At 36.3% G+C, this 13,875-nt stretch overlaps 1 protein-coding gene across 1 annotated transcript in view; it reads left to right on the top strand.

Moving 5' to 3' along the window:
- Positions 1-4,893: 4,893 nt before the first annotated feature.
- The window catches only part of LOC131166276 (uncharacterized), a 114,943-nt gene continuing 105,961 nt past the window's right edge, over positions 4,894-13,875 (top strand). The window contains exon 1 of the mRNA XM_058124678.1: positions 4,894-5,442. Coding sequence (XP_057980661.1) covers positions 5,254-5,442 — 189 coding nt within the window. The 5' untranslated portion in view covers positions 4,894-5,253. The remainder of the gene's footprint in view (positions 5,443-13,875) is intronic.

The following is a 13,875-nucleotide window of genomic DNA, read 5'->3' as shown; positions in this document are numbered from 1 at the left end:
GCTGTGGAGGTTCTTGGGTTGAAACCTCTTCTTCAGGCGACTCTTCTTCTACCATAGGAGAGTCTTCATTTTCTGGGTAAACAATTCTTTTATCAAACTCCACCTGTTTTGGAGCACCATATTTTTGCTCAACACTTTCTTTTGTCACCTTTCTTAAAAAAGTAGATTCATTAAAGGTAAGATCCCTACTAAAGATTATTTTCTTTGTTTCTGGACACCAAAGACGATATCCCTTTACTCCAGAGGTGATTCCCATAAAGATTGCTTTCTTTGCCCTCGGATCCAGCTTTGATTCCTTGACATGATAGTAGGCAGTGGAACCGAATACATGTAAGGAATCATAATCTGTAGCAGGCTTTCCAAACCATTTCTCCAATGGTGTTTTACCACAAATAGCAGTAGATGGTAGGCGGTTGATGCGGTGGCAGGCATATGTTACAGCCAACAATGTTCGATTCATACGTTCTGCGACTCCATTCGGTTGTGGTGTACTTCTCACTGTGAAGTGTCGTATAATACCTTCATCTTCGCAGACTTTAAGAAATGGATCACTTATATATTCTCCACCATTATCTGTACGGAGGCGCTTGATCCTTCTACTTGTTTGAGTTTCCACCATATTTTTCCATTTGAGGAAGACTCCTAACACTTCATCCTTAGTTTTCATAGTATACACCCATACTCTTTGAGAAAAATCGTCAACAAAGGTCACATAGTAGTGTTTTCCTCCCAATGAAGTTATCTTGGAAGGTCCCCACACATCAGAGTGAACATAATCTAGAATACCCTTGGTATTATGGATTGCAGTACCAAATTTCACTCGTGTTTGCTTCCCTTTGATGCATTGTTCACAAAAATTTAGCTTGCAGGTCTTTGCTCCCTTTAATAATCCTTGATTTGTAAGAAGTTTCAAGGAATTTTCACTTGTATGCCCCAAGCGTATATGCCATAACCTAGTTGCTTCTATTTCCTTATCATTAGAAGAAACTGTTGCTGTCGTCCCAATAACTGTACGACCTTGATAGTGAAACAAGTTATTGTTCTTACGAATTCTCTTGATTACCATGAGTGCACCAGAGATGATCTTCATGACTCCGTTTTATGTTGTTACTTTGAATCCCTTTGATTCTAGGGTTCCCACAGAAATAAGATTCTTCATCAAACTTGGTACATATCTAATGTCAGTCAATATTTTGATTGATCCATCTTGATTCCTCAAGCGGACTGAACCAATCCCATGTGTGGTAAGAGGGATATCATTTGTTGTGTAGATGAATCCACCTTCTAGTTCTTTAAAATCAAAGAACCAATCCCGATTGGGACACATATGATGGCTACACCCAAAATCTAGTAGCCATATACTCGAAGAACTAGTTGATGGTGTAACAGCAAGTGAAAGATCTAAGCTTCCATCTTCGTACTCAGCCACCTTTGAGATGGCCTTTCCTTTATTAGGTTTGCCTTTATTCTTTAGCTTCAGACAGTCTTTCTTCCAGTGCCCCTTTTCTCGACAAAAGGCACATTCATCTTTGTTTGGTCTGGACCTTGACTTGGATCTCTCTTTCTTTCTTCTATTTTGGCTTTGTGAACTGCCTCAAACTACTAGAGCCTCGTTGGCTCCACTTGTGCTTTCAAGCTTGTCCTTCTTCCTCAATTCATAGCTGTATAAAGTAGCACAAACCTCGCTAAGAGACACTTTATCCTTTCTATGGAGTAGAGTAGTTTCAAGCTCAAACTCCTCAGGAAGGGATCCCAACAACATCAAAACCAGGTCTTCATCTTTAAAAGTCTCATCCAGATTAACTAGATCAGTAACCAACCTATTAAAGTTGGTGATATGATCATTCATAGTGGTACCCAAGACATAAGTGAAGCGAAATAGTCTCTTCTTCATATGGAGTTTGTTTTAAGAGCTTTTCTTCAAAAACTTTTCCTCCAGTGCCTTCCACAACTTGTTTGTAGAAGTTTCCTTACATAATGCATACTTCTGCTCTCTTGAAAGACATGATCAAATTGTACCACATGCTAACCGATTGATGGTCCCCCATTCTTTCTTCTCAATATTTTATGGTTTCTCTTCTTCAATGGCAATGTCTAGACATTGCTGAAAGAGAGCATCTAGAACCTCACTTTTCCATATACCAAAATGACAGGTGCCGTAAAAAATCTCCACTGCAAATCCGGCATTTGTCACAGTAGTTCTTGCCAAAATAGACAAGTTTGATGTGGATGTTTTTGCACTATCTGCCATCTCTGCCATAAATGCTATTCAATAGTTGCCAATGTGGAATGCCAATAGCCCAAGGAAAACTTTTCTGATGTGGGAGATCATACTAAGCTGCAACCACATAACATACTAAGAATAACCTTGGCTCTGATACCAATTGTTGTGAAACTTGAGATTGTTCCACCTAACTTTACCACAGTTTACTATTGTACAGGTAAATAGAGAGTGAATAATTGTGCAAAATTATATCAGGTAAATTCCCAGGGAAGTGGGGGGTCACAACGGACCGCTTAAATCCCTTTTTCCTAGACAGAATTTTCCTTAGACATGTAATTAATACAATATATTACTACAACTATACCTGACAGAAGCTAACTACTAAATAGATAAAAAGGAAGAACACTAGAATTTAACGAGGTTTGGCTAATTGTGCCTACGTCCTCGGACACTATCAACTAATATTCCTCTATTGTAGAAATATTACAAAATTAGAGAGAGAAGAGAGAATGTGCCTAAGAGAGAAGTAGGCAAATTTGAGGATAAGATTACAAATGGAGGTGATGGATTTATATAGGTTAGAAAATGACACTGTTACAACCACTCATCACCTACCATTGAAAGACTAGCCCACCATTGAACACTTCAATGGTGTGCTTCTAGACATGAGCCATAATTCAACAATTGGTAATAAAATCCTAAGAATTCCTCAACCACCTGAGAGTGAGAAGTGGTTTGCTCCCCATTACTTTTATATATTGCAGATATATGGTTTCTACTTACATGTCCTCGCATTAGTCCATGAAAGAATGAAGTGTTTTTGTCGCAATCCTTCAGGTATTTGGATTTGGAAATTTGTGTTGTGAAATCCTATTGGCCTCTGCAAGTCTTGTGGCCACAACCTTTTTATCCTTCAATTCCTTTTATAATTCTAAATCTGTAGGGGAGTCATGCAGCCTCTATTGCAGTTCTAATACCTCCTCGTTTACTTTCTCAGCTCTATTAGAAATATGAGAGAAGTGAGCTGCATTCAAGGATCTAAGAGGTATGTTAAGAGCCTGAATCTTTTTAATGCTTTGAGTTCATCTTGTCTTGAGCTTCTACTTTCTTTGAGCTTTCATAATATTTGTCAAATTTTGATCTGAGCTTTATCGAACTTTGATATGAGTTTTTTTTGAATCACTTGTTTTTAGGTGTACAATGTACTCTTGTGATTACTTGATCTTGAATTTTCTAATACCTGATTCCTGGAATATCACCACTTTAAAAAATATTTTAAATTCCCTTGATTTCTTATCATCAAAATAAGAGTCATAAGCCTTGTTAGGCCAACAAAGATGATGCTGTAGAAATGCCAAAGATTCCTAAACCCTTTCCTCGTTTGACACTTGTGAGCTTGATTTTGAAAGTAATGAACGAGAGGCAGAGCTGGAGGGAAGGACAGGGAAGCTTTATGGGAAAGCAGGCAGAGACGACAATGCAAGGAGGAAGAAATGACAACGGTGACTCCAGGGAGGAAGAAATGTCGAACGACTAAAGGGAGGAAGAATGACCACCTAGCAGTAAATATTCACGATCGGCTGCTCTGATACCATGTAAAGATTCAGACTTCCAATACAAAAAGAGAGAGAGAGAGAGAGAGAGAGAGCGAGAGAGAGGAGAGAGAGAGAGAGAGAGAGAGAGAGAGAGAGAGAGAGAGAGAATGGCTGTGCAGGCCAGCCTCAATTTAATGTCCAGAACACAAATACAAAGAGACTAAATACACAATAAAAATAAACCTAAACCTAATATATGTGCATAGACTAAAATTCCCTTAGTCAAATATACATATTATCTAACAGAGCTATCAATTTTGAAATTGGGTCAAAACTTATAAATATGTTAAAGAAATAAGTACTTAGAGAGCCTAGATCGAGCCTATTAGTGAGACCATTATTAAGCTCCTTTGCAAGCCTAATAAACAAGTCTATTCAAGTCAGTTATTGAACTATTCATGAGTTGAAACGAGTTAAGTCTGCTTATGCTCACACTTAGCTTGTATAAAAACTGAGCCTAAAAATTGAGTTTGAACTCCTTTATTTAGATAATAAATGAGTCCTTATATTGAGTCAAACTTTTGAGCCGCTCGTGAACAATTTGATTCGTTTGCAACTGTCGTTAGAATGATGTAAATAGCATGTATTTTATTGGGTGTTATACATTTTTTTATAGGTATATATTTCACTGTAAAAACAAACAAGATTTGAAAGTGGAATACTTGGAATTAGTGAACTTTAATGAGTTTTTTTGTTTGTTTGTCTTTTCATGGTTATTATGTGTCATTTGTATTTACGTAACTTATTTACGTGGAACAGTTAATTTTTTTCATCAATTATTATGTTATTTTAATATATTTTAAAAAGGTTTGATAAAAGTGATGAAAGTAAAAATTAGGCAAAGTTTTTAACTTTTAAATATTATATATATATATATATATTTATATATGAATGTATGTATGTATGTGTGCGTAAAAAAAAAAAAAAAAAAAATGCTCTAATCCTTCATTTTTATTACACGGACGTTGTTTAACATAGCAACGTGAGCCGTTTTTACTTTGGATTTTTGCGGGTCACTAGAACTAACCACTAAAATATTCTTCTTTAATATATGTGGCCGCGGCAATTTCCCCCATGCCAAACTAGAGAAGTAATTTGTGGCTTGTAACTTATTAATTGAAGAGCATGGCGAATGCTGAGCACAGCTGGTGACAAGCTGACACCTACAAGCATGGCTGACGTCCCGCCCTCCCTCCTAAGGTTGGGTCATATAATAATCATTTCTCCTTAATTGGAGAAGAATCTTGGATTCCAGATGCTTTCTCGCTTTGTAAACTTTTCGCTCTTTTTTCCTTTCCGCTATTTCTGTGGGAAATTCTACTGATTGGAGGCGCTTCAGACCGAAAAGAGAAAGGATTGTTCAAAGCATTTTTGAATGTACAGGGTTTGGATCAAGAAGAAATTAGTGCAATAATAAAAAGAGGAATAACAACTATGATCAGCATAGGAATGGAGTGTGCAGATTTGAGCGGTCTCTCCTTGAAGCTTCGTGCATGGTCTGTGAATCCAAGGCTTGTAGTGAATGAGAAGAGCAAGAGACTAAGTACTCACAAGTGTCACTCTTCCAATTTCAAAATACAACCACATCATGTTGCTGCTGATGCCCACCGTCTCTCATCAAAGGTGCTTCTTAGTTCTTGCCCCCTCCCTCCTCCCCCTTTTTGCTTCCTCTTCTGTAAATGTAGATTAGTTATATCCTCCTACTTGTTCAAAAGTAAATAAATAAATAAAAGGATTCCCATTTTTGTCGTTCAAGTTGTCTATTTTTAAAAATTAAAAATTGGTTTTTAATTTTTTGAAAGGCAACTGTAATTGTTGATGTTGTTGTTGGAATACAAACCCACCTCCTCAGTTCAATCATGGGCAGGTATGATTTGGTCCTGTTGCTATAGAATTCCCATTTCTATAGCTAATCTTGTTTTATTAACTTTGACATTCCAAGTACGCTCTTTGATTACAAAGGGAGTCCCAGGGCCACAAGACACCGAATTGTGAGGGTAGGGGGAGGGTCATCCTAGTGTACACAGCCTTACCCTGATTTTTATGCAGAGAAGCTATTTCCTCGAACTTGAATGTGTGATCAACCAGTCACAGAGGAGCAACCTTATTGTTGATCCGAGGCACGCCGTCATGCCATTTGATTATATCATAGGAAAAATGAAAAATAGCTTGCTCTTATATAGGTTCTCCTTGAGACCTGAAATGGCTTCGAAACATGGTAGAGCACTTGTTAACCATCTATTACTTCCAAAGCCGCCCAAAGAAAATCAAAGAATCATAGGCAAATAGTAAATGTGATATAACTTCCCTTCTTTGTTCCTTTCTAATAAATAAAACCAGAAATGCAGTTAGCTTATATTGATTTGTCTTCCTACCATCAAGCTTAGAGCTTCCATTATCATAACAATCATGTGGAACAATACATGAGGAGTGACTTTCATGAGATGCCTACTTTTCTTTCAGCAACTCCATTTTGTTATGGAGTGCTTGAACAAGATGATAGATGGACAATGCTAGAATTAGTCATGCAAATATGAAATGTCATACAGGAACTCTCAGGGTGTTACCATTGCGAAGTATACGAATGATAACATGACTTGAAAGTCAGACCCCAAACATGAGGATGAAGTAATGAACTAACAGAAAGGGACTCGATACTCATTATTGACTCAGCAAGCAAAAGGAACATGATGATGCTTTCCCAACTGACAGGACTCACTTTAAAAATTGACAAACAGCTCAAACTAGGGACTACCTTCTTTTGAATTCTTCAAACAAGGATGTCAAAGACAATAATGAATCTGCACTGGCGAAACTGAAGTGGAACAAGAAACCAAAGGAAGCAACAAGTTGAAGTCATAAAGATCATTGGATTCATGCTCTCTACTTATCATCTCCTTGCTCTTCAAATCTTTAATGACAAGACAATCATAAAAGAAAGTGACTGAGCAATGAAAATGCTTAGTAAGTTGACTAACAGACATGTGGTCAAATGGTAAAAGAAACAATGTGTAAGACAGAAGATAACACGCTACAGGTTACCTGGCTTAATCAACGATGCAATAAGAAGAAATGGTTGTTGGGCTGCTTTATACTACAGGAACTAAGCATATTTATCCTCTTACACTAGTGCAGCTTTTGGTTCTACATCAATAGGAGGAGATGAACTAGATCTGGAGGTCTTCCATGTCACAACATTAGCATCCCAGTATGACCCACCAATCAAATACAAACACCATTCACAAGTATTATTCTCCAGTTGACGATGAGTGCATGTGTGAGATGGACCTCTACCATGACTACCTCTGCCACGATATTTACATTGCACGCCCTAGAAGTCTCAACCACCATTGGATTGGTCATTTCTGTGCAATGACTGAGTGACCCATGCAACTTCTCCATGTCAAAGAAGGATCACCTAGTGAAGCATCTCTAGATGAACTATCTCTTGAAGAAGCATGAAATACCTGAGATAAATTACTGCAAATGAGGCAAGTTTTGCTTGAGGTCTTAAATTTCAATTTCAACTAAAATTTCAAGGCTTTGAAAGTATGGAACTTTTCTATGCCGATGTCACTTTCGACTTTGAATTTTTTTTTAAAAATTTTGGAAATATGCAGTAATGATGAAATTCTTTTATGAAACTTTAGAAACTATTAATAGACATAATAATGCAAAATTTAGAAGTGAAATACTATGCTTAAAATACATCAAGGACAGGTATGTGGTGTATAAGGTGCAATAATTGTAATATAATAATCATGTTAAAATTATTCAATTAACATGAATGAAATTCGTAAATAAGTTAAATATTATTTGTTATGCAAATACAGGCAATCTATTATTTATTATTTCTCAAAAGTTTGAGAGCCATTCACATCCTTCTTGTAATAAACTTTAGTTTCAACAAATTAAGATAATTTGTGAGAGAAATTTAATTTGGGTTTTGAATCTCAAATTTCAATTTCTAGGAAATTTCATTCTACAGTTAAAATTTTGGCAAATTTTGCTGAAATTTTGAGATTTTAATAATTTCGAGCTATTCATGAAAATTTTGATGGAAATTTGTAAAATGGAAGTTGTTACCATTTTGATTTTGAGGGTGGCGGAGATGGGAATTGTCAATGAAATTTCAGCAATTTTGTGGAAATTTAAGACCATTGCTCCTCCCAAGATCTGAGATCTTACAGGATCGTATTCAAGTTTCTAACGAACTAAACACTTGAGGATCACCATCTGTTCTCTTTGCATTTTGATCACTTTAACTACAAAGAATGAAGCACATTCAACTCTTCATAGACCCATTTTACCTCTGCAAAATATTCTAAAACTGATTTATCTTCGTGCCACAACTCAAAGAAGTCTAAAGAGAGATCATAAATCCTCATTAAGTTATTGGTAAATAGTAAGTTAACATAATCCCATGTCTCCTTACATGTATCTAAATGTGCATGCAGATCAACAATATAGGGCTCCATAGAGTTCCATAACAAATTAACTATTTTAGCATCTTCTTTCTCCCCATCAGTACGTGCTTTATCAGTTTGATGACGTTTGACGAGTGAGATAGATTTTAACAGTCTTAGATCACTGCATGTAGTTACTACCACTCAACTTAAATATAGTTATTCGTGGAGTAGCAGTGTAAGCATAGTCATTTGCATAGGGTTCTTGGAATTCAAGAGAAAATCCAAATCAACATGAGGAACAAGAGAAAATCACACTGATACAATCATACAGCACTAAACTAAAGCCTGACACACTAATATGGTAAGCAAGTTACTACAGCAGCAACAACAACCAAGCCTTATGCCCCACTAGGGCAGGGTCAGTGTGATGATCTTCTTTTTATTTTTATTCATTTATTTATTTTTTATGCACATTCTAGCTCAACATCCTCTAATCCTTGCTATCTTGGTCCAAGTTAGTCTAGGTCTACCTTTTCCTTCCCTACTTCTACTTAATAGCTCACTCACTCCTCATGCATTATTTGGCCTAGGTTGCAAGTGCCTGAAGCAATTGCCCATTTTACGCAATCTTCTCTAACTCTATGTATTACATCTTCTTCAATTTTGCCTTCAAGTTGGATAATAGATCCAAGGGACCAAAGTCTAGTGCTAAGAATTTCATTATCATCAATTTTAATAGTATCTCCAATATTCCTCCTAAACTTATTAAATTTACATTTTATGTACTCTTGTCTTATTTCTAGTTATCTTAAAACCTTTATATTCTAATGCTTCTTTCCATAATTTCAATTTAGATTCTACCCATGTTAATGCATGGAACCTCATCTTGGATATTCCTTGTAGTTCATCCATAATTAAAGCAACAGGATAAGGACTTAAAAAAGTAGATCCTTGACGTGCCCCTATTGTGATTGGAAATTTCCTATCCTCTCCACTTGTAGTCCTTACTCTTGTCATTACCTTCCCTTGAACCCACTGGATTTTCCCAGCTATCCTATTGTAGGCCTCTCTAGGTCAATAAAAACCTTTTAAATTATTATTATTATTATTATTATTATTATTATTATTATTTTTTTTTTTTTTTTTTCATATTTTTCTGATAGCAAAAAAAGAAAATTCATTTTGATAGGTTAAAAATATTTAAAAAGGAGAATAAGATATCTCCTAAGAAAAATCTGGGAAGATCCAAATAAAAACAAAGAAGAAAGACAAAAACAAAGAAAACAAAATAAAAAACCAGCAGCACTAAAAATTCAGCAAAAGACGCCTATCTCACTGAATATCTAGAAAGCTCACCCCCTTAAAGTTCTTATGATCCACACACCAAAGATAAGCCAAATAATGAATCCTCTAACAAACCTGCAAATATGACACTTTCTTCCTTAGAAAAATATGCATATAATGTTCCAGCCAGAGCCCCTAGAATACTGCAAAAGAAGCACACTTCCATAAAGCTGCACTTTACTTTTTCCTTCCAAAATGACAAAAGAAACTGCCAAAAAATCCGTCATTGTCTCTGGACAAACACAACATACTCCAAAATAATCAAATAACTTGTTCCAAACCCTCCAGGGAAAATTGCAATGCATAAAAAATGCAAAGCAGATTCTGAACAATTAAAGCAAAATACACAAAAATATGGAGAGATAGTCTTCAAGGATCTCCTACTCTGCAACAAGTTGTTCATATTGATCCTATTAAGTGCAACCAACTTTTATTTGATTTCTTTTTTTTGGGGGGGGGGGGGGGAGGGGGGGGGGGCTTTGGCCTTCCAAATAGCTTTATAAAGAGGAAAGGAAGAGTCAGTATTAATAAAAAAAAATCACAGAAAGATTTTCCAGAATAAAACCGTGAGTAATGCAAAGACTATGGCTGACTATTTGCTTCCAAAATGACCCTACATTAATCCAACAAGATTAGGAAAGAGGATAACTCTTTCGTTTCCCCATCATTCATGGATCTCCAAAAATAAAAGCTCCAAGAAGGTTAAGGACCACCTAGATCAACAATAAAGGAGGAAATGGAACCATTTTGCATTGAGCTCAAACTGAAGAGTTGAGGAAAAGAGGTGGACAAAATAACTTCCCCTAACAAAAGCTCTTTCCAAAATAACTTTACACCCTTTGCCCAATAAAAATCTAGTAAAGGGAATAAAGTGGGGATAAATCTAAGAGATAGCTTTCCATGAACTTTTTGAAGAATCTGTGGATGCCAAATTAGTATCCCAACCATTCTCGTCTAGTCCAAACTTGCTTTAAACAACTTTATGCCCTGAGGAAAAATCCTTTATGGGGAATTTTCAAGGCCATTTGGCCATGAAAGTCATGTCCTTAGAAACCATGTTTCCAAGACCCAAACCACCCACTAGTTTAGACCTACACACTACCTCCTAGCTTGCCACATGATCCCTAAACCCCCCTACACTTGGCCATAGGAAATCCCTCATAATTCTCATTTCTCTCAGTTTTACTAGCAACCTCCACGAGAATTTTAAAAAAAGACAAAGAATAAAATGGGATACTAGAAAGACAAGCCTGAATGAGAGTAGTTCCTACCTCCAAGAGGAAAAAAAAAAAAAAAACCCTTCCACCCATCTAAATGCTTAGATTCTCTCTCACAACCGGATCCCAAAAACTAACATATGTAGGATTTCCCCCTAAAGGAACCCCTGAATAGGCAATCTCCAATCCAACACAATGCACCCCAATAGGCAATATCATCACATGTAGTATTGCTTTTGGATACCAAGGAAATTGAGGAAAAAGTCCCAAGAAAAGAGTGGAGGAGCTGAATCAAATTGACAACATTCAACCAAACCGAGAGAGAGTTAAAGGAGTTGAACCCTTGGAAGATCAAAGCAGCAAAAGAACTATGTGTGCTGTGTACAAGAAAGAAGTGTGAGTGTGTGCTATGTGTGGGCAGCAAGAAAGTGCTGTTTAAGTGAGAAAGCTAAGAGTGCTAGGTGCCGTCTTGTAATTGTGAGGCATATTAGAGTGCATAAGGGTGTTTGTCGTTTCATGTGAGTGTTGTATTGTCTGTTCAAGTGTAAGGTGCTGGACACCTATTTTATTTCGTCAAATCAATAAAGCTAGTCTTTCTTGTGGTCCCCCACCTTCAATTTCCTAATTGCTTATCGGAAAGGTACTCAAACATGTGCTCAGCAATCCTTAGTTGCCTAACTTACACCTTCATAGTCCTATGCATTCTTTTGCCTTGTTTATAGCCTCAATTTCTATCCCTTCCTTGCATGTTGAAGGATTTGTTAACCCTAGGTGGAAGCATGCTATGGATGTAGAAATGGATGTCTTGACCATTTGAGGGACATGAGACTAGGGGGATCTTCCTCCTGCTAAAGTGTTAGTTAGGTGTCATTGGGTCTACACCATCAAATATCTTCCTAATGTGCTCTACCGTTTGGCTTAAGGCTTGGTTGGTTGCCAAGGGGTACACCCAAACGTATAGTATTTATTATTTTGAGGCCTTCTCTCCTATTGCTTGATTAAATTCTGTTCATGTATTGAAAAAATTGGCAGTTAAATTTAATAGGCGCTTATATTAGTTGGATTTAAAGAATGCCTTCTTGTACGAAGACTTGCAAGAGGAAGTATACATGGAGCAAACTCTTGGGTATGTTGCTCAGGGGGAGGAGGATAAAGTATGTAAGTTGCATAAGGCCATTTATGGTCTTAAACCGTCTCCTTGAGCTTGGTTTGACAAATTTAGCGTTGTAGTCTTTGCATTTGGCTTTATCCAGTGCTAATCTGATCATTTAGTTTTTGTCTGCAAAATGGAGACAGGTGTGGTGTTTCTAATAGTTTGTCTTGATGATATCATCTTCATTGGCACCAACGATAGTGGGATTGTAGATGTTAAGTAGTGACTTCGTGCAAAATTTCAAATCAAGGACTTCGGTATTCTACGTTACTTTCTTGGTATTGAGATTGTATGGTGTACCTAAGGGTTGTTTCTATCTTAGCAAAAATATAGGTTGGGCTTGCTAAGTGAGATTGGCTTGTCAGGAGCTAAAACTAGTTGATACTTTTATGGATCCCAATGTGAAGTTGTCTAAGGATGTTGGATTGGACATTGAAGACAAATATCGATATAGGTAGTTGGTTGGCAAGTTGATATACTAGACTGTCACTAGACTTGATATATCTCTTACAGTAGGGGTGGTGGTTGGAAAAATGAATTTGAAAATAGGATTCGATAAATAAAATAAAAAAATCTTATCGGTTGAGGCGTGCGTAGCGCTGTCCTTAGGGAAGGTTTTGCCCCTCCAATATGGTGTAGAAGACTTGTTGGCATCTACTTATAGGATACAACAACCTTTCCAATTGATGTGCACTTACCAATTGAGCAACAGGAACAACATGACTTAGCTAACCCAAACACATAAATGATCACATGAAAGAAACCACCGATTGGACCAATAATAATAAAAAATTTAGCTAAAAGATTTTGTCAAGGAGAAGAAAACCATAGCATTTTCTTACTTCTAAATCTACACACACACACACAATTAAGTTTAAAAATGTCACCAAACAGTCAGAAAAGTTTAATAATAATGGTCACAAAATGGTTACAATCATTTTTATAATTGTTAATAAATTTAAATAAAAATAATTTAAACGACCATTAGGAGAGTAGTAAAGGCTTTTAAAATACCTTTACACAAAATGCAACAATAGGCTTTTAAAATACCTTTACACAAAATGCAACAATCTCCCTATATTTCAAAAGACTAAAGTGTATTTGGGTTAACCAACTACAATGTAATGTATCATACCTGTTGCCTTTTGCGATATGAACCAGACCTAAGAAGATGAGTCCTGATCCATGAAAATTTGTTGAAACATTAAGTTTCTATGGGTTATAATTCTGATTGTAAGTCAAACAAGCTTACCATCTACAAACATGCTTACCACTAGTGGATTTTTTCTCATCTAAATCAGAGATCCAATTATCATTGTTGTGACCCTTTAATACAGTAGAAAATCCACTACACATGATACCTTAGTCCATGGTACCCTTCAAATGTCTAAATAGTCTTTTTGATGCTTCTAATAGTCTTGGTTAGGATTTTGGTTTTATCTACATAATCTACAAAATTGCATATGCTATTTCAAGATGAGTATAATTCATTAAAAGCAACTAGCTCGCAATTACCTTAGCATATACTTGCATTCTCCTCCATCTCTAGATTCCAAGGATTATGAAGATTGGATGAAAGAGAATGACATATTACTTGTATGGTTATGGCATAGCATGGAGCCTCGAATTGCTGAAAATGTGATGTTTCATAGAACAGCAAAGGTCGTATGGGATGATCTCTGCGAAAGCTTCTCACAAGATAAAACTCGAACTCGTGTTTTTGACCTATATAAGAAGTTCTTCAAATATGACCCAGAAGGTGAACCTATTAGTGAGTATCATAGCACTCTAAAGGGTATGTGGGAGAAACTCAACATTTATTAATTGATAGAAAAAGAAATTCATTAGATAAAGAAAGAATGTTCAAATAGGAGAAAAGACATTTCATTAACGAAATCTGAGAATCCCCATAAAACAAAACTAAAAAAGGAAA

The sequence above is a fragment of the Malania oleifera genome, chromosome 10, assembly GCF_029873635.1.
Source record: "Malania oleifera isolate guangnan ecotype guangnan chromosome 10, ASM2987363v1, whole genome shotgun sequence".
NCBI lineage: Eukaryota > Viridiplantae > Streptophyta > Magnoliopsida > Santalales > Ximeniaceae > Malania > Malania oleifera.
The sequence above is the reverse complement of the archived record's forward strand: the minus strand, read 5'-3'. Positions and strand labels throughout refer to the sequence as shown.